Source organism: Alexandromys fortis, unplaced genomic scaffold (genome assembly GCF_014885135.2).
Source record: "Alexandromys fortis isolate MF-2015 unplaced genomic scaffold, M_Fortis_MF-2015_v1.1 scaffold_36, whole genome shotgun sequence".
NCBI classification, from domain to species: Eukaryota; Metazoa; Chordata; class Mammalia; order Rodentia; family Cricetidae; genus Alexandromys; species Alexandromys fortis.
This window is the reverse complement of record NW_026067915.1, coordinates 10,488,931-10,513,132: the sequence shown is the minus strand read 5'-3', so window position 1 is coordinate 10,513,132 and position 24,202 is coordinate 10,488,931. Positions and strand designations below refer to the sequence as shown.

Sequence of the window (24,202 nt, the reverse complement as noted above, 5' to 3'; positions counted from 1 at the left end):
CGCCACCCCCCCCCCCCCCCCACGCAAAAACAAAAAAAAAAAAGACAGGAGAAGACAGCTCTCAGACATAGTCTCTTTCTGAAGATTCCTGAAGGCAGGATCACCATTTCGGATTGAGGTAAAGGTAAGAGCCAGTGGCTGACTGTTTTGCTTTTCTGACCTTCAGGTTGAACCCCAATATCTGTTTATGGGTTTTTATTAATTGTGCTCCACACCATGGAGCTTCCAGACCCAGGCTTAACCCTACTGGGTTTCAGACAGCATTTCTGCTCAGAGCCTTTCTCAGCCTCTGCACCTCTGTCCTCACTCCCAAAGAATCTCCACTATTGACCCTTCAGTCCAGGCTTACACCTCCGTCTTCTTTCCCACCCAAAAATCACGTGGCCCTTTACTTCCTCATTCTTTGTTTGTTTTGTTTCTCGAGACAAGTAGCCCTGACTGTGAGTGAGTGTGGAACTCACTCTGTAGACAAGGCTGTCCTCAAACTCAAAGGTCCTCCCGCTTTGCCTTCTGGGCGCTGAGGTAAAGGCATGTGCCACTACCACCACCATTACCTGGTTTTGGGCCAGTATTTCAAAAGAGGACTATTGACTACAATTCACATCTGTGTCAGGTTTCAGATGTTTTATTAGTGCCCCATTTTCCAAGTTTATCCACATTTCTTCTTGGAAGTATATTGTTATAACACCATCATTCTTTTCATGGGAAGGTAGTAGCATGGCTATCTATGTAGTTCAATTTATCTGTTTTGTGGGAGAGGGTCTTATTATGTAGCTTTGGCTGGCCTCGGATTTGTAACTCTCCTGCCTTAGACTCCTGAGTACTGGTATTACAAGGGTGCAGAACTGTGTCCCCCCCCTTTGATGGAGGTAGGTCTTGTATCTTATCTGTTGCTTTCATTGGTTAACTAATAAAGAAAACTGCTTGGCTTGATAGGACAGAAAATTAGGTAGGCAGAGTAGACAGAACAAAATGCTGGCAGAAAGAAGCCAAGTCAGGCACTCGCCATGATTCTCCCACTCCAGACAGACGCAGGTTAAGATCTTTCCTGGTAAGCCAGCTCGTGGTGCTACACAGAATATTAGAAATGGGTTAGATCAATATGTAAGAGCTAGCCAATAAGAGGTTAAAACTAATGGGCCAAGCAGTGTTTAAAAGAATACAGTTTCCGTGTAATTATTTCAGGTAAAGCTGGCCAGGCAGCCAGGACCTGGGATGGCGGGAAGCAGCCCGCCGCATCTACTACAACACCCCTCCCACCATATTTCTATAGGAATATGTTTTATCCTATTTGCCCTAGACAACTGTCTCCTTTAACATCCCAATTCTGGTCGCCCACAGCTCCTGTGCTTTCATTCACTGGCTGGAAGCCTTTGCGGACAAACCATGTTGACAGGTCTCCTGCACAGACTCATTCTTCAGCTTACCTGGGTCCCCTCGGCTGGCTGGTTCTTGACTCATATCCACTAACTTCTATCTGAACCTTCTAAGAAGGTGCTCCACATTCTTCTAGTTCTTACAAGACCTTGGCTCAGTCATTAACTATATCAAGTCATCATCTAACGTGACCTCAGGTTCCCTATCTGGACATCAATATTCTGTCACAATGGCAGGTGTCTACAATACCTAGACTGGTTTGGAAGCTTCCAGAAGCAGACCCTGAAACCACCAGTTCATCTGGAAGATACAGGAAACAGGGAGGGGAGGCAGCCAGCAAAGGGACTTCACAGATCCTGAGCAGGTAGAGCTGAGAGACTCCATTCTCCTGCTACAGACACTAAGTAAGTGCTGTTCTAAGGACAGGGATTCTCAGACACCTCAGGCCTCCAGACCAGAGATCGTCTGAGCAACAAGATACAGTGCTAGTGAGAAGGCAGGTAGTAACATGTTACTGAAGATGAGGTCATCTACTGTACAGTGAGCCTTTTCGGTGGAAACGGTTCTCTTAACAACCCTACCTGATGTTCAAGTGAGAACAGGTAAGAAGCAGATGAAGAATAGAACCATACATGTGTGACAGTGGATGCAAAAGTGTTCACGGAACAAACAGAGACCCCTGACAGGGGTAGACAGCCTCTAACATGGCCTGGCGCCCCAATAAGCCACACCTTCTGGAGCTCATGACCTTGTGCTCCCGCCCCCTTAAGAGAATGCTAGATCTACTGATTTACTTCTGACAATACAGCCAAAGTGATGCGTCTTTGAATTTAGGTTATTGAACACTGTAGCAATTCTCCTCTGTTGTACTAACACCTGGTGAAACAAGATATCACGTTAGCCATTCTGGAAAGGGCATTTGGCCAACACTCAGAAAGTAACTTAGAGGCTTGCAGGAAACCTGCAGCCAGTCAGCCATGTGAGTGAGTGTGGAAGCAGATTCCCGAGCTGAATTCTGAGGTGCCTGACCCTGGGCTGACTGCTGGACAGCTGTGTTGTGAAAGATACCGAGATAAGAGAACCAAGGTCAGGAGAGCTGAGGGAAAGTCTAAGGTCACACAGCTGATAGGGAGCAGATCCAGATTAAACCCCCAAGTTTATTTCCTCCTCTACAGCCAACCTGCTCAATCTTGACATGGGAGAAAAAGCCCATAGTAGTATGGGACAAGAGTTGGGGTCCTGGGAACCAATGGCATCTCTGGCCACCATTGTTTATAGCAGGAGGCCTCTGCCTAGATCTTCTCTATGCCCAGGCTTAGGCAGACACCACAAACTCTACAATGCTAGCCTTGGAATCCCAGCATGGGACAAGGCTGTACACCTCCGGGAACCTGCCAGATTGGTCTGTATAAAGGCCTGCTGAGGACTGCGGCAAAAGCATTCCCATTCCCTACGCAGTAAAGCTCAGAGCACCAAGAAAGCTGCTCGATCTAGGGTAGGCATTCAAATGCTGGAGTCCTTCTTTTAAAACCCATTTTCTGCCGGGCAGTGGTGGCGCACGCCTTTAACCCCAGCACTCGGGAGGCAGAGGCAGGTGGATCTCTGTGAGTTCGAGGCCAGCCTGGTCTACAAGAGCTAGTTCCAGGACAGGCTCCAAAGCTACAGAGAAACCCTTTCTCGAAAAACCAAAAATAAATAAACAAACAAACAAACAAACCATTTTCTATTTTAAATTTAGTTTTTCATTCATAAGTAAATAGAACTACCTAGATTCAAATTCTAGCAGCATCACCACTGGCTGTGTGCTAGGGACGAGGGTCTATGGGCTCTCCAAGACTCCAGGTCTTACTGTTTAGGGAAATAAGAATAAACCACCCCATCTGAATCAGGTTCCTCTATATGCCAATCAAAATAACAGATGTGAGTCAAATCTAGTAGAGCACCAGAATGAAAACATTATTCCCTGGAATTATGAAAACTGGATTTGGCAACCCTGGCAGTATCAACTCAGCCTACTAGCCCCTACAAGTTCATTAAGGCTGATTTCTTTACCATCATTTTCAATGTCATTCTTTTAAAAAAGCAAACAGTGTTTAAGTGTATGAATGTTTTGTCTGCATGTAGGTGTGTGCACCACATATGTGCCTAATGCCCTTGGAAGTCAGAAGAGGGCACCTGATCCCCTGGAACTGGAGTTCTAGGATTCAAACCTGGGTCTTCCATAAGAGTAATAAGTGCTCTTAATTGCTGAGCCATCTCTCTAGCCTATATCATTCCTTTTGTTTTGTTTTGTTGGAGACAGGGTTTCTCTGAAGCTCTTGTAGACCAGGCTGGCCTTGAACTCACAGAGATCCATCTGTCTCTGCCTCCTGAGTGCCTGGATTAAAGATGTGTGCCACTAGTGCCCCCATAAAATGCTTTCTTAAGCATATGTGATGTGTAAAACATTGGCATTTATGTAAATCTCACTGAAGGCAACCTCGAAAGGACAGCAGGGTAAGCAGAGAAAAGGGCAGGAACTGCCCCTTGCCAAGTCTACAGTCATAGGTCACACAAAGTCTAATACAGAGTGGGCTAAACTCGGATCAAGGACCTGGTGAGGATGATTAGACTCTATGTAGGGGCTGGAGCGATGGCTTAGTGGTTATGAGCATTTGCTGCTCTTTTAGAAAACTAGAGTTCAGTTCCCATGCTGGGAAGCTCACAAGCGCCTATAACTCTAGTTCTGGGAGATCTGACACCTTCTTCTGGGGGCAGGCAGACATGAATGTGCACGTGCACACACACACACTCTCCATACACACACACACACATACACACACACACACACACACACACACACACACACACACACACGTTCTCACCTCTCTGCCCCTTCCTCTGCTTCCTTGATGTTTTACTCAGTAGACTACAGCTATACATCTGGGAGGAAGACTCCAGAGGTAACCAGTTCTCTTCAACCTCTATCACTTTCTTGAGGACTTGCCTGCCTGTGCTCTGTGGAAGGAAGTCTCTAGACACTTAAGAAGCAGACAGGTTGGGTATGGTGAAACATGCCTGTATTCCAGTACTTGAGAGATGGATGCAAGAATTAGGAGTTCAAGATCAGCCTTAGCTACACAGGTTGACGTCATCCTAAGCAACATCAAACCTTATTTTAAAAAAATATGTGTGCCTGCAGAGGCCAGAGGGTGTGGATTTCCTGGAACAGGAGTTAGATGTGGGTGTTGAAACAGAACTCAGGTACTCTTTAAGAACAATAGGCACCCTTAACCACTGACCCTTCCTCCAGAGTCCTACCTCCACCGTGCCATTTCAACATATACTTCAAATTTTAAAAATCTTTATCTTATCTCCACAACCAGGGTGAGATCTCAAGGATTACACCTTGTGTAATGTTGGCATTCAGGCATGCCTGGCCCACCCCTTGGAGACCTGGCAGAGTGCACCATCCCTGAGTGCAAGCCCAGTTACCGTAGCCTGCTGTGTGATCTCTGTGCACGTGCACTGCACTCCTCCCTTTAAAAGGCAGAACCTCACCCACTTCCTCTCTCTCTCCCTCCCCCCACAAGGCCGCTCTGCCTTCCCTTTCTCTCTCCCCTGTCCCCCCTCCTTCCCCTCAATAAAACTCTCTCTGTGAGCACTGTCTGCATGGCTTGTCTCTCTCTCACCGGTCATAGGGCTGCCACCTGCCATTTTTAAAATTATAACACCTTGAGCTGTCTCCATAGCATCCTGGTTTATGCCATGTGGTGGTTTGCCAGAAAATGGCCCACACAGGGAGTGGCATTATTAGGAGATGAGGCTTTGGATAAAGTGTGTCACTGTGGGAGCGAGCATTGAGGTCTCTTTTTCTCAAGCTTCCCTTAGTGTGACAGTCAGTTGCTCCTGTTACCTGCAAGATGTAGCACTCTTGCCCAGTGGTGGCATCTTTAATCCCAGCACTCAGGAGGCAGAGGCAGGCAGATCTCTGCAAGTTCGAGGCCAGCCTGGTCTACAAGAGCTAGTTCCAGGACAGGCTCCAAAGGTACAGAAAAACCCAGTCTCGAAAAACCAAAAAAAGAAAAAAAAAAAGATGTAGCACTCTCAGGTCCAGCACCACATCGGCCTGCACGCTGCCAAGTTCCCTTTCATGATCACAATGAGCTAAACCACTGAAACTGTAAATGAACCACCCTCTATTAAATGTTTTCTTTGTAAGAGTTGTCATGGTCATGGTGTCTCCTCACAGCAATAGAAACTGTAAGACAGCACAAAGGCAAGAGGAGAGCAGGAGGAGGAGGACAAGACTGTAGCTCTCTGGTGTGGATGGGTGGTGGCTGCTGTGTATGTCCCAGTGCCCAGGCCTTCAACTTTTTCTCCAGGAGCCATAATTTGTCCTGCTTGGCTGGGTGATGACGTGAGCAACAAAGGTAGGTGCCCTGGGGACAGGGTCTGAATGAATTGATCATCCTCTAGATTTGCTCTGCACACACACAGTGCTGAGGCTCCTCCTGCCACAGTTAGGAAGATGGAGATGAGACTGGTCCCAAGGGGACAGAGCTGAGAGATGGATTCCTGAGACCCTGGCCAGGTAGTGAGTGCATAAGGCCTCCTTTCTGCCTCTGCCTAGGAGTTACGCAAAGTCGCAAAGTCGTCTTTTTTGGAGACAGGGTTTCTCTGTAGCTTTGGAGAAAGTAGTCTTTCTTTTTCACTCATTCTGCTTTGAATTGGGTTTCTGTTTTGAATTTATTGTTGTTGTTGTTTGGGTTGTTTTTTTTTTTTTTTTTTTTTTTTTTTTTTTGTTTTTTTTTTTTTTTTTTTTTTTTTTTTTGGTTTTTCGAGACAAGTTTCCCAGTAGCTAATGAAGCCAGTCCTGGAACTCACTCCAAGACCAAGCTGCCCTCAGTGGGTTTTCTGTTCTTTATAACTGAAATGGTCTTACACACTATTGTGGGCTTCTGTTTTTATCATCCGTAGCCACACCTTGTGTGTAACTTGAGTCACCTTGTGTGGTAACTCATCACTGAGTTATATAATATTGGGCCACAGCACTAAGCCCCAAGTCTCTTCATCACTCAGGGACAGAGCTTGTAAGAGAAAAACTAAATAATTATCTGACTGTTTAGACCTTAAGGTGCTCTGCACAGATGTTCATTGCCACCACCCAGGGCCAGTGAAAGGTACTAAGGGAAGTCCACAAATACATCGATCATGTACAAACAGGCCCACTGGATTCTACTAGTCAAGAAACAACCATAAACTAATCCCACTGTAAACTAATGGCCAACCTGGGACATAGAACACAAAATGCTTTCTTTACTTAAAAAACAAAACAACAAAAAAAACTTTTTTTTTTTTTTTTGAGACAGGGCTTCTCTGTGTTGCCCTGGTATCCTGGCTCCTGGCTCTCTCTCTGTAGACATACTGGCCTCAAACTCACAGAGATCCTCCTGGCTCTGCTCCTGGGTACTGGGATTAAAGGAGTGCACCACCACCTGGATTCAAATATATATGCATGTGTGTGCCTGCACAAGTTTACATGCACCATGTGTGAAGGTTCCCTCAGAGACCAGAGAGCATCCAATCTCCCGGAACTAGAGTTACAGATGAGTGTAAATCACCTGATGTGTGTCTAGGAACCAAACCTGCTAGGAAATCCCCAGAACTAGATGGTCTCATACCATGTGTCCTCTGACCACCACAGGCACAGTACTGGTGAGCATAGAAAATTTCTCATGGACGAAATGTATAACTGTAACACACCTCTCTTAACAGGGTGTCCTAGTTCAATAACAGGAGAGTCAAACTCCTAACTAGTTAGCTGGCATTAACCAGGAAGAAAGTAGAAAGAAGACGCTGTACTGTCAAGAGGTGGAGAAGAGGAACTCTGTTCCAAGCTTTTCTTTTCCTCAAAAGCCCAGCGAGCCCAACACCAACCTGTGCACAATACAGGAAAGGCAGGCACATAAGGACTGTCATGTCCTTACACGGTAGGTAAGCTGTCCAGATGAGCTGGTCAAGCTTATGAGCTTTGCATAGTGAGTGTAGAGCTCACACTGAGTGGGGTCCAAGTGCAAGCTCTTCAACTAGAGAGACTATCTTTTTTCTCATTCAAAACTCATCAAGTGGAGCTGGAGAGATGGCTCAGTGGTTAAGAGCACTGACTGCTCTTCCAGAGGACTGGGGTTCAATTCCCAGCATCCACATGGCAACTCACAACTGTCTGTAACTCCTGTTCCAGGGGATCTGACAACCTCACACCAATGCACATAAAATAAAAGTTAAATTAAAAAAATTACATTAAAAAAACTCATCAAGTGACAACAGTATAGTCCAACAGGCGAGGACTGGGAGAACGAAGAGTTCTAACCCCACGTTAACCCTTGGAAATCAAGTAACTGAGGCACTTAATTACTTTCTGGGTCCCAACCTTCCTATTTAAAAAATAAGTACAACCTGTACTTTTTAAACCACCTGATTGGATTATGAAGATAAAAAGTACCTAACTGATCAGAAAATGAGGCAGTGTTGGGGTTCTGATGCTAGAATATTCTGGAGATGCTCCGCTGTTCTGCTGACTACCCTAGGATCAGGAGACGGCATGTTATCTGGTCCCTGCACACATTCTGTGAGTAAGCCAGGTTGACCAAGGTCAGCTGAAAATCCCAGTTCTTCTAGGACACTCACACGTGGCATCACTAAATGTGTTCCTTCAATAAAGGTTACTCAGTACATGCACAACTAAATACTTCTGGTGCCTTCGTAAAGCAGGTGAGTACATGAATTCACTAATCTGAAGCTGACCACTCTCACTGTCATTTGCAGAGTCTGGCTCCACCAATCAGCTCTCTGCTAGGGTTCTCCTCAGTGACAAGCTGAGCACCTACCCACTCTGGCTGCTCACTGGGCTCTCCTTGTTTGTGGTCAGAGTCCACAGGCGGGGGTGAGTAATCCTTCACAGGAGTAGAGAATTCCACGGGTCCCGTTCCAGGCAAGGGGAGCTTCAGCAGAGGGTAGCTGAGGAGAAGGGAAAGGAGGGAAGAATGAGGACATCTGAGAGGCAGAGTCTGCTGTGAGGTGGTGGCGACACAGGAGCCACTGCAGTTCCAACTGCAGTCCCTTTCCTAGAAGTATATAAGAACATCATTTACTGAAATTCAGAAGTCACCTAGATCAGAATTTTTCAAATTTATTTTATCCACAAAGCCTACAAGGAAACCCAACTAATATAACAGGCTGGCTAAATGTTTTCTGATATTTTAAACAAGATGTTAAAAACAAATTAAAACCTTGTCAATCAGATAATTAAAAAAAAAACTAGGGGGAGAATACAAGTCCAGGGGAATTCTGATTCAGATAACTGAGCAACTGCTCTGTTTTATTTATTTATTTATTTATTTATTTATTTAAGATTTATGCTCTGTTTTATTAAAGGGATAGATCACAAAAATTATGAAGGATATAGATTATACCAGTCCATGTTAAATAGATGTGTATAATGTTTCAAGTCTCATTTAAAATTTTTATCTATCTATCTATCTATCTATCTATCTATCTAAACAGGGTTTCTCTGAATAACAGCTCTGGATGTCCTGGAATTCACTTTGTAGACCAGGCTGGCCCCAAACTCACAGAGATTTCCCAAGTGCTGGAATTAAAAGCTTCCAGCACTACACCCAGCCTAAAATCTTTTTAGTATTCAGAAATAATTTGTATAACAGGGCTGAGGCAAGAGGGTGGCAATTCTGAGGCCTTCCTATGCTAAGATACCGAGATGCTCTCCTGAAAATAAGCAAACAAAAAAGGAAGCAACTTACATAGAGTATAATGCACACACTTTATGTACAGAGCACTGAGTTCTCATTTATGCATCTGTGTTACTAATCACTACCTAGATCAAGACACAGAACATTTCCAGAACCTCAGAAGTCAACAAACACCCCATGATTTCCAGAAACAGTAACTACAGTCTCTCCCACTAGAAACTCAAGTTACTGTTTTCATTTGTTTTGGTGCTGGGATGTAAGTCAGTGGTAGAGTGTTTACCTAGCATGTATAAGGCCTGGCACTACCAAAAAAAAAAAAAAAGCCTGACATCATAGGTATAGGTATGTACTATTCCACTGAACAGATTACAGGACACGAGCCTACTTCACTATCAAGGTACACCTGGCTGTTTCTAGTTGAAGCTACTGAGAATAAGGCTATGGAGGCCAGAGAGCTGACTCAAGTGTAAGAGTTCAGCTCTTCCAGAGGAACTGAGTTCAGTCCCCAGCACTCTTTTGGGTGGCTCACATTCATTTGTAACTTCAACTCCAGGGGACTTTCTGACTTAGACCGGCACCCAAACAAGTGGCATACACTCATGTAGACATATACATAAAAATGAAAATTTTATAAATAAAAAATCTAGAGGTAACCTTGCTAACCACAGCTTTAGAAAAAAACAAAACAAGGTCATTACAATCACTGATATTTGTTTCGAAATAAAATCTTCCTAGTAGCCCACACTGGCCTTGAACTCACTTAGCACTCTAGATGGTGGGATTTGTAGGTGTACTACTACCAGGCCTGGCTGGCTGGATTTTTCTGTTGGGTGTGTTGTGTATGTGTGTATGGTGTTGATGTTGACGGTTCTTGAATTTTGGTTTACACATATTTATTTTGCAATCTGCTTTTAATTTTAGGCCGTGAAAGCAGAAGCTTGGGCTACACAGCACAACCTTCTGTCAAAGACTAAAGAGGAGGAAAGCATCTCTGAGAAAATGAGGGTCTGCTTTCCTCTATAGCTGTCATCCTGCAATAAGACGTGTCTAACCTAGAGGAATGCAGCGGGCTAGAGGGAAGTTTCCTTGGCAGAGATCTGTGTGTAGTTCACTTCTGCCTCCTTTCTGGATGTGGCTTCCTGACCACCCAGTCCTGGCAACCAATAACAGGCAGCCAGCTGCCTGGGAAATTTTCTCAGTAGTCATTCTTTTTTGGTTGTTTGTTTTTGTTTGGTTTGGTTTGGTTTTTCTAGACAGGGTTTCTCTGTAGCTCTGGAGCCTGTCCTGGAACTAGCTCTTGTAGACCAGGCTGGCCTTGAACTCAGAGATCCCTGTGCCTCTGCCTCCCAAGTGCTGGGATTAAAAGCGTGCACCACCATCGTCTGGCTTCAGTAGTTATTCTTTCAGCAAATATTTGAGCATTAACACAGAGCCAGACATTGTGCAAGGCCCAGAGGTGCACAAGACAGACAAGAGCTCTGCTCTCAAGATATACATTCCAGTGGGGAGCAAAAACAGGCCAGATAAGCTGTAAAGTGTATTAAACAAGGGAGAGAGATTTACCTGGGTAATAGGGAAGACCCCAAACCACACCAGAGGATTTATATGCAGCAATACAGGGCTGAGAATTAGGGCCAGGTCACTCCAAGCTATAGATTACCCAGACAACTTCCTGTTAATTAAACTTCTATACTCTTCATTTATGCCTGTCTGTCACCTAACCACCACAGTCCTTGGGGCTAGGCCACCCAGTCACCAATCTAATGGTCATGCCAGACCCAGGGGTCATCCTGTCCATCTATCTGTTGGTTTCCCTTGGTGCCAGGACTCTTAGGCACCCCAGCAGTCAGGATGCTTCAATGCTGTGTCCCCCCCAGCCTGAATGTTACTGTTATCCCATACATGGTAAACACATGCTCTGTCGCTGCCTGTAAGTCCCCAGAAATGGGTTTTCTAAATACTGCTTTCTCTCAGTTCTAGGTGTTTTCCTACCATTATAAGGTCACTGGGGTCAGAGAGCCCGAGGGAAGGACCTCTTACAGTATATCGTATTGCTATGATTTTTATTTTCATCATCTCAAGGTTTTTTCTAACTCCTCATTTCTTTGACTCATTGGTTTTAGTTTCTGTAAATTTGTGAATTCTCCTGTTTTCTTTGTGTTACTGATCTTATTTTGGTTTTATTCTACTGTGACCAAAAAAGAGACATTTTGGAAGTTTTAAAATTAACATCGCTTTGTACCCTAGCACCTTGTCTGTCCTGCGGTATGCGCATTCAGTGGTAAGTGTACTCTACGGCTGCTGGGTGAAGTGATCTGTCTGTTATCGTTCTAGCTGTTTACAGCAGTGTTGAGCCTCGTTTCCTTAATGACCTTATTGTTGCTTTTTGTGTTTTGGAAGGTTTTTGTTTATTTTGAGTTAAGTCTAGACTGGCCTTGAATTTACTAGATAGCTGAGGCTGCCTTAAATTCTTTTTTTTTTTTAAATATTTATTTATTTATTATGTATACAATATTATGTCTGTGTGTATGTCTGCAGGCCAGAAGAGGGCACCAGACCTCATTCCAGATGGTTGTGAGCCACCATGTGGTTGCCGGGAATTGAACTCGACCTTTGGAAGAGCAGGCAATGCTCTTAACCACTGAGCCATCTCTCCAGCCCCCTGCCTTAAATTCTTGATCCTCCTAACTTTATCCTGTAAGTGTTGGGATTACAGGCTCGTACTACCAAGTTTGGCTTAGGTCTGGATGTCATTTCCATTATTCAAGTAGAAGACTGAGTTACCTCTCCAGCCATTTGTTTTTGTTTATGAGACAAGGTCTCACTGCACAGCCCTGGGGTGGCCTGAAACTTGTTTTGCAGAACAGGCTGACCTTGAACTCACAGAGAACTACCTACTTCTACCTCCCAAGTGCTGGGAAATATAAGTCATCTCCCAAACCCAGCACGGGCCCCCTCCCCGCTTCACCCCTTCCCTCCTGCACTCATCTTCGTGTCCCAGGAGTGAACAATACAAGATTAGGAGACTAGGACAGTAAAAGACTAAAGGGTAGGCTGGAGAGATGGCTCAGGTTAAGAGCACTGACTGTTCTTCCAGAGGTCCTGAGTGCAATTCCCAGCAACCACATGGTGGCTCACAACCCTCTGTAATGAGATCTGGCGCCCTCTTCTGGCGTGCAGGCATACATAGAGGCAGAATGTTGTATACATAATAAATAAATAAATCTTTAAAAAAAAAGACTAAAGGGTTTAAATCTGCATCCTGAAATTTTAAGAAATAGCAGATATAAAGATTAGAGAATGGTCATGGCTGCCATTCCCTTCTCTTTTACCTTCTACTTGAGTAAATCTTGGGTGAGGAAGCAGTCTTTGATTTCTACAAGCTTTGGGAGTTTTTACAGGGTCTGTATGTGAGACCAGAAAAGGCTCTGGTTTTGAAAGTTCAACTGGCCAGTGTCATGGAGCAGGTGCAGAGCTGGCCTTTGGGCATCTCCAGAGTCGAAGCTTTAGAGCAGAAGGTCGGAGGTTCTTTGAAACTTCGATTTCAGCCAGTCTGGACCACCTAACTTTAAGCCCAGACAGGCTTAAGCTACTCTGATGTTTTTATTTGTAAGAAGAACATATAGATGTGTCTAAGCAGACAGAGGCAACTGTGTGATCCCAAAGACAATCACAGGACAACCTGAGCTGCAGGGAGGAAAGCAGAAAGGGGTTGGGAAACACAGCCTCAGCTGAAGGTGCCAGTCACTCACAAAAAAGAAAAGCAAGAGGGGCTGGGCAGTAGTGATGCACGCTTTTAATCCCAGCATTCAAGAGGCAGAAGCAGAAGGATCTCTGTAAGTTCGAGTCCAGCCAAGACTACACAGAGAAACTGTCTCAAAATTTAAAAAAAAAAAAAAAAAACAAGAGGGAAGAGGGAAAGGAACCAAGTCTGTTCTCAAACTCCTGCACGACCATCATCTTCAGGAGGCTTAGAATGACCTCACTGTGATACTAACTTCCTCTCTGAGCCGAAGTCTACCCTTTTCCTTCACCTCAAAGTGTGCCCCCACATACATACCTTACCAGGGAAGGTCTACGGCAAAGTCTCCTTCCTTGCTGGGTCACCCCCTTGGGTACCAGTCGCCTAACCTCTAGAAAATATAAACACACCCTTTGCTACAATGCCTATTTGCTATAGGTTTCATCAGATTTTCCCAGAGGAGGGAAGAAATAGTTATTGCACTTAGGAATCAGGCAGGAGAGAGTTTACCGAAACCCACATACAAGGCTTGGTGTTCAAACTACTGGAAGGAGTAACCTCAGGTCTCAGTCATTTACCCCAGAGCCTCAGCGCCAGCTTAGAAAACACCAAAGCCCTGGTGCTGTCTGAGGGGAGTCTGACTCCTAAATACATAGACTCCCAAACCCTGATTCTTCAGCCTGATGGAGAAAGGCACATCCCTAAGCAATCCTCAGTCACAAAGCCCTCTAGTCCAGCTCTGCTCCTTTTGAGGGGACTTGGGGATGAACTGGGTGATGCACAACTATATTGCTATAGCTCAGACAGCTACGGGATCTGTAGGGATATTAAATGCAGAGGTCCTTTGGGCCTAGACTTAACAAATCTTATCTACGGAATAAAAACCAGCAATGAAATGGAACCTGGACATCCAACACAATTACTAAAAGCTGGCTCTACCTATGCTTTGTTTTCTCTGGGCAACTCAAGGCTCTGACAGAAAGGGAGCTGTTTCAACTGAAAAACTCCAAAGACTAGAAAATGAGATTGAGGTTTGGATGCCCAGGTCCAAGATCTCAATGAGCCCCTGTCTGAGGAGAAGGAAAATAAGGAAGGGCGTCTGCACACCATGGCTCAGACAAAGCAGCCTGTCTCCAAATCACTACGTGGGAAAGCACCCCGGAAACAATGGCCACAGAAGCCATCCCCAAGAGTACAACCTGAAGTATGAGAGTGAAGAAACCACACTCCAACAGGCCTGACAGCGTATCACGCTGTAAATCAGCTTCTGAGTCTCAAGCTCCCCTTCTGGTATCAAGTGTGAGAAACTGCTCAGGCCTTCAGAACAGGTCTATGCTTCCAGAGCCATCTAGTTAGCCTTTTAATGGTAGCAGCCTGCGTGCTATCCATGCCAAATGCACTAACTAATATGCTAAACGACATTCAGTGAAGGCTGCTGAGATGGCTCAGTGGGTAAAGGCACCTGCTGACAAGATGGACTTGAATGCCATCTATCAGACCCACACAATGGACAGAAAGCTTTCTTCTGACTTCCACATAAGCACACAAAATGAATAAATAAAATGCAGGGAACAATTTTTTTTTCCTTTTTTCCCCCCTCCCCGCAGGGAACAATTTTCAAAAATGCCCAGTTAGTTTGTCATATAAACAGGGAAGCTGTTCAAGAAACTGCAAGAAGGAGGAGGAGGAAGAAGGAGGAGGAGGAAGAGAAGAAGAAGAAGAAGAAAAGAAGAAGAAGAGGAGGAGGAGGAGGAGGAGGAACCTACTACGATGGGAAGTAGTTCATCCTCAAAAAAAAATTTGGGTAGAGTTGGGGGAACTGGGGGAGTGGGGAGACTGGAGAGATGGTTCAGCAGTTGAGAGCACTGGCTACTCTTCCAAAGGACCCAGTTCAATTCCCAGCACCCACATGGCAGCTCACAACTGTCTGTATCTTCAGTTCCAGGGAATCTGGAACCCTCACACCAATGTACATAAAGTAAAATTAATTATTAATTCATCACGTAGAGTGTGTCACTAAGTATTTTATCATATGCCATACAGTTCGGTAGATTTTAAACATCAATATACACTGAGCTAGAATGAAAAGTCGGATAAGAGAGGCCACAGGAGCAGGCACCACCATTCTCACGGCCCAGTTTCCCTCTTTAGCAGTGGTAGGAACCAGAATCACTACACTCCTACCCACCTTGTGGGATGAAAGTGCAACTGGACCATTTCCTAAGTACTGTGAAACCAAATGAGAAGTTTAACTATATTTCTGAATCACCAACATGGCACTAGGCAGGAAACGCTCAATGAATGATACTCATCCTTCTTATTGTGGATTGGGGGGAGTCTGGGATCATTTACAGCAGATCTGAACAGGAGGTTCAGCCCTGAGCCAGACTAGTTCTAGCACAGCATTGTACACAGTGAATCCAGAAAACTTTTTTTTTCCTTTTGGAGCTAGCAGTTGAACCTAGAGCTTTGAGCATGCCAAGCAAAGGTCTACCATTAAGCTCCACCCCAGCCTAAACAAAAGATTTCTTTCTAGGAAAAACAGTAGTAAGATGGGCTCTTTACATGGCTGACAGTGTCAAGCTGACATCAAGACCCTCATTTTACAAAGTCATAGTCAGTCTTCAGGCTTCTACAAGGCCTGTGAAAAACAGGCAAGAAACACAAGCATCCATGGCTTTAAGCACAGACCCTGACAATACAGCAAGCCCCAAGGGACCAGAAGAAGGCTCCCCACAATCACGAGGAAGTGACAAGTGTGCAGAGAAGTCAGCCTGTAGATAGTACCCAGTGAGCTCTTCACCTTGCTGTGCGGAAGGCTCCTGCTACTAACTACTAACTAACACTAAAGGGAAGCTGCTACTGCTAGGAAAGAAAAATACAAGATTATGCCCTTCAACTACCCTGAAGCTTCTTAGAAAGAGAAAATCATCACGGGTGTTATGAACAAATCTGGGCTATCACTCTGTCAGACCAACATGGACTAGTTTCTTTTTTTAAAAAAAAAAATGTTGTCTTATTAGCCATTACAAATTTCCCCCAGAACTCTCGAGTATGCAGCCTCAATGAGTATCCTTATTAATTCCCACTACGCAAGAATATACAGGGTCCAAGAGCTCCATCAGTTAGGTTTAGCGAAGTCTATTGTCACATGACACTGCTCTACCACACAGAGGGCGAATTAGGAACATACCAGCAGGCTAAGATGCAGAGGCCTGTGAAGAGGATGATGGGGATGGGATAGGATGCACAGAGCAGCCCATGGTGGTAGAAGGCCTGAGATATCTTCTCACGCAGCCTTTCAGTCAGGGTCATCCTCAGCTAAGTCACCTTGTTGCCATCCCGGAGAGTGACCATGGATCAGCCCGGAAGATGTTGCATACCAATGACATCATCTGCAGGTACCTAACCAAAAGGGAGAAAAGCAAATTCATATTAAGTATTGGGGGCTGGAGAGACCGTTTAGTGGTTAAGAGCACTGACTGCTCTCCTAGAGGACCTGGGTTCAATTTCCAGCATGATATAGCTGTTCATACCTGTCTGCAACTCCAGTTAAGTGGGATACGGCACCTTCATACAGACATACATGTGCATACAATAAAATAAAATAAAACATTAAATACTTGGTCCTGCACACCAGAACTGCCAATGGGAGGTGGCAGTTATGTGGCTAGGACTAGTTTCAGGATATGTAAGGTCTGGAGAATGAGTCTCAATATAAGCACATGCACACACAACAACCTTGGTACCTTTGTAAGTGACTATAAGCTGCTATTTTGATACAAGAGCTAGCTGTCCATGGTAAAAAAAAAAAAAAAAAAAAAAAAAAAAACCTCTAAGCTGCTCATGTATGTTGCAGTAAGAATAGAGGTTAGGGTTTAAAAGAAGATTAGGGGTTAGAAAGTAGATGGTGGTGGCGCAAGCCCTTAATCCCAGCACTCAGGAGGTAGAAACAGGTGGATCTCAGTGAGTTTGAGGCCAGTCTGGTCTAGAAGAGCTAGTTCCAGGACAGGCTCCAAACTACAGAAAAACCCTGCCTGTCTAGGGTGGAAAAAGGGAGGGGATTAGCATAGCAAGGCCTGGAACACTAAGGAAGGTGAGTAAGTGGGCTTTATAGCTGAGTATGAGAAAACCAAGCTAGTCAGATAAGAGGAAGGATGGGGCTTGTGGCCAGCTCTCCACCCACGCCCTGCAGAAGCAATTGAGAAACATACCTAAGACACCATTATCCTTTCTCTCTTAGCCTTGCCTCTAACGCAGCAAATCCTAACAGACTGAACTGTAAGGATGGGTTCTAACGAGAAGTTCCTGCCTGGAAGAGCACCTCAGAACACCCCATAAACACGGAGCTAACATGAGGCAACAAAGAAAGACTGCAGCTACAAATGGTGGCTGGAGAGAGATAACACTCTGCTGTGGTCATGCTACAGGCTGGTTGTCGAAATGTGAAAACACAGCCTCGTATAATTAACAGCACTTGGACACCTGCAAGGCTGCAGGGCCGTAACATCAACCAAGAGACTAATAGCAAGTAGACAGCCAAGGTCAATGACTAACAAACCTGGAGATGGATAGAGGGGGCTTCAACCACCCCTAACTCAGAGAGTGCACATCAACAGTGCATGACAGTTCATCTCCCTGGTTGGGCCAGGGGGACATGCATAGATCCTGTGGACCCCTCCACTGGCTCCACCCACAGTAACACAGAGAACTAACCAATCTCACAGCAGTTACCTTGGTCTTCATCTAGTCTTTGCCATAACCCTATAAAACCTCTAAACTACAAAATTCAGTGGCTTCTTCTCTTGAAAACCCTTCTCTCTTTCAGGAGTTTCGATTGCTTTTGCTCAATTTCTCACATTTCCCCAACTTTGTACTTTTCTGTAATAACTGTTAATAAAGCCTGTTTCTACTTTGCAAACTCCCTCAACAGTCCACCTCTTTAATTTCACTGGCATGAGACAATGAGCTTGGAGCAACTGTTTCAGGTGGCTTTTTTGGTTGTTAGATGTGGGGCATCACAGGTCACTGGGTCATAAACAACAGAGCTGTGGAAGGTCCTGCAGCTCTAAACACTCAGCCACGCTCGCCAGTCTAGCCAGACAAGCCTTTGTTCATATTAGGGGTTTTGTTTTTGTTTTTGCAGATGCTAAGGATCAAACCCAGCAAACAAAGACTCAGCAAATGCTCTACTACTGAGCCGCACACATCCCAGCTCCCCAGAGGCAGCTGCTCTGTCAAACGGGTGCTCTGAACATCCTCTTCTGTGCACAGGCCAGACGGAGAGAATCCTTAGGGAAACTTTGGCAAAGAAATGCACAGCCCCCAAACACATTCCTGAACAAACAATGATTACTAATAAAGACTGTTCAGTATGATCTGTCCTAACAACAAAAACACCAGAAAGCTTCAGACCTTGAATAGCAGTCACCACACAACACTTACTCAAAGGCAGCAGTGTTAGGTTGCAGCCTCTGCTCTTGGTCCCAGTTGTTCCTTAGGAGCGGAGGGCAGATGAATCCTACTGTTACCGCCTGCTGCCAGCCGTCTCCTTCTTAAAGTAACAGCAGCCCATTGCGACTCACTGGCTCCTACAAGGTCCACAGGCCTGGTTATCAGTCAAAGTGCACCGCCTTGAGTCAGGTCATACCAGCTGGGCCTCACTGCCTGGACACTGGCCTCTGAACAGAATGGAGAAAGAACTGGCTATAACTGGTGGCGTTTATTCACCCCACAGAGGTTTGTTCCCAAGATCCCCAGGCTGTTTTGGCCCCAGTCCTTTCTGAAGACTGGCTCGTCAACTTTTTTTTCCAATCTGTGTCATCCCTTAACCTTCCCATAAATCCTTTTTCTTGTCCTAGCTTAGTTTAAGTTAATTTCTGTTATTTTGCTGCCAATCTTAAACCAATCAAAGAAAATAGGAAGTTATTATAGAAGTTAAAGGATCTAGGATTCTCTTCTTGGTATGGTTCTCTAGTGGGATTCAAGTTTAAATTCACCTCTGTTCACATTGCTGTGTCCTTGGTCTATGCTATTGGGAACCTGCTCAGACATGTGTCCTGGCTTGAATAAGCTCACTGACGACAACCCAGGCTGTAAAGAGGGCGCCTCAAGTGTCAAGACCAGAAATCAGAAAGAAGTCATATCGTAACAAATTCACAAATCAAAGGAATGGTCACCACTCACTCCTTCTACCTTCCTAGAAGTACTAGACTTAAGGTGCCCAGGCACTTCTCCAGTCTAGGAGCCTCTGAGGATACAAGGCAGTCTCTGCAGGTCTGTTTACTGGGGAGTGAACAGAGGCAGCTGCTGAATGCTGTTGATACAGGTGCAAAAGGGCTCACAACAGCTCCACTAGTCAAGTGCTCACCCTCAGAAGACAGATCAATGAAGCCTCCAACAGTGGGGCTCATACAGAGACCCATTGCCCGGCATCCCTCTACATTCCCTCCTGCCCCCAAGACAGAGCAACACAAAGAAGTACACCTGCCAGAGACACACTAGCAAGAGGGTCCCTGGAGACAAACCACCTTAACTGGCTGCCCAAATCTCTTCCCTTAAATGTTTCCCAAGGCCAAATCCTCCAGGAAATTCTATTTCTAATCCTTATCTCCTTCCCTGGCCTCTCTTGTACACAGATCTAGTACACAGGACAGGGACCCTCTCTGCAGTCCACTTTCTTACACTTAGAGTAACACGAGGTGAACACTACAGCTAATACCCATTTCCATTCTGCAGCAATACAACGCTCTCAACTCTCACTGACATCACCTACACTAACTGTTCATCTGCAGAGCATCTGGAAAACAAGTCCAATTATAATTATACCTGAACCTACGGGAAGAGGAGACACTGCACATCTCTGCTACACGGTGGAAACTCTAACGCAAAGCTGTTCAAAAGCGAAATTTACCCAACCTGAACCAATAACCTGTTTTTCCTACATTGCCCCAGAGTTACAGGTTGCTTCAGATCAAAATCTACAGCCCTTCTCCCTGTATTTAAAGAGACAGTCTTGTCCTGGAGGCCCAACTAGACTTATTACATAAAAAATATAAGCAAAAGAAAAATCTGGGCATGGAGACACAAGCCTTTAATTCCAGCACTCAGGAGGCAGTGGCAGATAGACCTCTTGAGTTCGAGGTCAGCCTGGCCTCCAGAGTGAGTTCCAGGACAGCCAGAGTTACACAGAGAAACCATGTTTTGAAAAACAAAACAACAACAACAACAAAAAACATAAGCAATTCTGCCCCTGCTTTTTGGGAAGACCATCTACATAAGCAAAAACAAAGGAACCTGTTATCAGAAGTCCAAATTAGAGTTTCACATGTAAAGAAAAACACTGCTGGCACAGGAGAACTGCCCAGGAGGCCTAGGAGAGGACGAGCCCAGACCAAGTTGCACCAAGGAGCTCATAGGATAAAAAGCAGCAAGGAAAGGAACAAGTGTGTGTGTAGAGGAGAGAGACCGAATAGCAGTATAGTTTAAGTGTACATGACCTTAACTCATCTCAAACGAGACTGCAAATACAGAAGTTTGGGGAAAAGCATGCGCACAGTCTAACACATTAAGCAGTTCATTTGCTATCCTCTTCTAGAATGTCTCATTTCTTTTGACCACTTTCTGGAATAAATGCCTAGAAGTAAGAATGCTAATGATGTGAGATTACCCTCTATATGCTAGGAATATGTTTTATTACCATCGGTTATAAAGAAGCTGTTTCAGCCTGTGGCTTAGCAGAGTAAAGCCAGGTGGGAAACTCAAACAGAAATATAGAAAGTAGGCAGAGTCAGAGAGACACCAGCAGCTGCCAGAGGAGAAGGATGCCACCGGAACCTTACTGGTAAACTACTAACCTCATGGTAAAATACAAAATAATAGGAATGAGTTCATTTGAGATACAAGAGTTAGTTAATAAGAAGCCTGAGCTAATAGGCGAAGCAATATCTTTTTTAATTTTATTGATTTTTATTGCACTCTACATTTTTCTCGGCTCCCCTCTGCTCCCCTCCACTTCAACCCTCTCCCATGGTCTCCATTCCCCCAATTGACTCAGGAGATCTTGTCTTTTTCTACTTCCCATGTAGATTAGATCTAAGTATGTCTCTCTTAGGGTCCTCATTGTTGTCTAGGTTCTCTGGGATTGTGATTTGTAGGCTGGTTTTCTTTGCTTTATGTTTTTGAGCAACGTTTTAATTAATACAGTTTCTGTGTGATTATTTCAGGTCTAAACAGCCAGAAAACAAACAAGCAGCTTCTGCCTACATGCTGAGATGTATAGCATAAGATTTCTGAGAAACTGCTAAACGGGGATTAGGGCTGTAGCTCTGTGGTAGAGCACTTGCCTCCTACACATGATGCTATAGGCTCTATCACCAGTACAAAAAAGGAAACGTAAACCGGATATGGAGGCATACACCTGTAACTCAAAGCACTTGAGAATTGGAGGCAGCAGGATCAGGAATCCAAGACTAGCCTTGGCTACATAACAAGATCAAGACCAAGCTCACTCCTACAATCCCAGCCCTCGAGACTGATCTAGGGAATGAAATGCTGGGAGTTATGGGTCAGCCTGAAATACACAATGAGTTTTAAACACACACAGAAACCTAGAAGTCATAAATTGCCAAATTAAAAGCTCAGTCCTGCCTGGTGGTGGCGGCATACACCTTTAATACCAACACTTGGAGACACGGGTGGGCAGACCTCTGAGTTCAAGGCCAGCCCAGTCAACAGAGCTAGTTCCAAGACAGTCAGATCTACACAGAGAAACCCTATCTCAAAATAACAAAAAACTACTAAAAATTTTTAAAAAGCTCAGTCCCAGGTATAGAATACTTCCCCCTTGTTAGTCAGAGGAAGGGTGGGTGCCAGGCTATTGTATTGTTCTTGGCTGCTTATCAGAACTTGATGTAAACCCTTCTCTAGAAGTCACCACATATTGTGGTCACCAGACATGGAGAAATCAAGCTGGTACTGACCTAGGCATTTTCTCCATGGTAGGCTGCTGGGGAGTGGGGGTCATCAGCAACAGCCATGAGCCCTGTGAGCTGCAATAACAGTGACCTGGCAAGACACTCCTTGGATTCGAACTGAACGAGAACTGTGGCAGTAGCCAACCACCTTCTGGTTGAATTTAAGGCCTCAGGGAAGAAATTCATGCCTGATATTATAAATCCAGTCAAGAACCTGTAGCCAGGAACTGCCCTAGGGGAGAACCTACTAGTGTTACTTTGCTAAATGAATACAGTGTCAAATTACCTTTAAGCATCTGCATCCCGCAGGTTAGTACGACTCTCAGTCCTCATCAGAGCAGCTTCTTTTACAGTGAGTAGTGGTTAATACAGAGACTCAGAGCTGGTCAGGTGCTCAGCAATAAACAGGACATCTGCCTCACATACCCTTCTCTCCCACACCCCCAAGGCTCAGGGAACATCTCAGAAGTAGGAGCAGAAAATAGCCCCAAGTCAGGTAGGACTAAGGTGACATGACAGGACCACTGGACTCAGGAACTTACAACAGCTATGGCTGACTGCACAAGACCTGTACAAGATCAAGCCAACCAACATTCCAACATGGACGTGGGAGGGGCACATGAGCCCCTACCCATCTGAAGATCTACTGAGCACAGCTGTTGGCTGTTAAGGGAAGAAGAGTTAGTTTTCTTTGGGGGTCTGACCCCTGGCAGATTGACCATGCGCCAATGGATGGCCTCAGTCAACACACACAGGAGCAGCACTAGTCAAATTCAGTGAGTTACTAAAAGAAAGAACGAAGATACAAAGTTGAGAGAGGCCATGGGGAGATTACTGGAAGAGTTGAATGGGTAGTAGTGAATATGATCATGATTTATTGTATACATGTATGAAATTCTTAAAGAATAAATATTAATATGTTTAGAAAAAAACAGTGTTACTGTGAAGTGGTGGAACCTTTGAGAGAGCCCAAAGGAGAGTCTTCCAGACCCCCAGGGGGACCTGGCCTCTCTGCTTTCATCTGCTTCTTGGACTACAGCAAACAGGTGCCCTCTTCCACTCACTTCCACTATGATGTACTTCCTCTCTGCAGGCCCCAAAGCAACTCAACTGCCGAGTGAGATCTGCAAAATGAGGGGTAGTAGTGGCTGGTGACTGTAACCCCAGTACTCAAAGAGGCTTAACCAAAAGAAAAAGAGAGAGGAGAAACACTTGGTTCTTCATAAACATGCTACTTAAGGTATTTTGTTATAGTGACAGAGAGCTCACTAGGACATTTATTAGAAGAAAATATAATTGGGACCCAAGAGATGGCTAAGTAGATGTAAGAGCTTGCTGTACAAGCATGGTGACCTGAGTTTGACCCTGGGACTCCTGCTGGAAGGAGCAGGTCAACTATGGAAGGTGGTCCTCTGACTTCCACATGCACACCTATATATAAACAAACACCTCAAATAAAATAAAGTAAAAATTTAAAAAGGAGAGAGCCAGGCAGGGGTGGCACAGGCCTTTAATCCCAGCATTTCGGGAGCAGATGGAGCAGAATCTCTTGATTTGAGGGCAGCCTGGTCACAACCAGGACTACATAGAGAAAAAAATGTAGAAAAAAAAATGGAGACAAACAGATATGAATCTCCACCTACACTGCACCCAGCTCCCTCAGAGAGCCCTGGTCTGGGCAGTGTCCTCACGCTCACCACTCCCTGTACTACAGAAATTTACTGCTGTAGAATTCTCAGCTAAGGGATGGAGAGATGGCTCAGTGGTTAAGAGCACTGACTGCTCTTCCAGAGGACTGGGGTTCAATTCCCAGCACTCACATGGCAGCTCACAACTGTCTGAAAATCCAGTTCCAGGGAATCTGACACCTTCCCACTAATGCACATAAAATAAAAAATTAAAAAAAAATCCTCAGCTGTTTTACTCTTTTAAAAAAATCTCTATGTATTGGTACATAGAGAAAGCTGGCCACCAATCATCATGTTACCAAACTGTTCCTCAGTTTATCACTGTAAATGAGCTAATTCACTTTGGACAAATCATGGGTTTTACCAACACATTTGATGCATCATTTGGATCCCTTATCTGAATTTCACTCTCCTCTCTTCCTCACAGACTACATGCACACTGTCTAGTCTCATTCCTCACCCTGTTTGCATAGCCGGCAAGACAGAAATTGAGTAGTTTTTTTCAACCTCTCCTTCCCCTCCTCCAAGCCCCAACAACTCAGCTGAGCGGTTCATCTTGCTATCTTTCTTGTCTTCTTCTGATCTGCTTCTCTCAGTGGTCAAAAAGTCTAAGATTGTATCTTACCCACTGGTCAGATCCCTTCCACTTAGAACAAAATCCAGATGTCTGCA

At 44.8% G+C, this 24,202-nt stretch overlaps 1 protein-coding gene across 3 annotated transcripts in view; it reads right to left on the bottom strand.

Moving 5' to 3' along the window:
* Positions 1 to 24,202, bottom strand: part of Scap (SREBF chaperone) — a 59,933-nt gene that overhangs the window by 16,036 nt on the left and 19,695 nt on the right. For 2 of the 3 annotated variants that reach the window (XM_050139205.1, XM_050139207.1), the window contains exons 2-4: positions 18,313 to 18,548; positions 16,061 to 16,272; positions 8,247 to 8,376 (exon numbers count right to left, since the gene is read on the bottom strand). In XM_050139205.1, the coding sequence (XP_049995162.1) occupies positions 8,247 to 8,376; positions 16,061 to 16,182 (252 nt within the window). In that variant the 5' untranslated portion in view covers positions 16,183 to 16,272; positions 18,313 to 18,548. The remainder of the gene's footprint in view (positions 1 to 8,246; positions 8,377 to 16,060; positions 16,273 to 18,312; positions 18,549 to 24,202) is intronic. The other variant, XM_050139206.1, reaches the window with a different exon arrangement.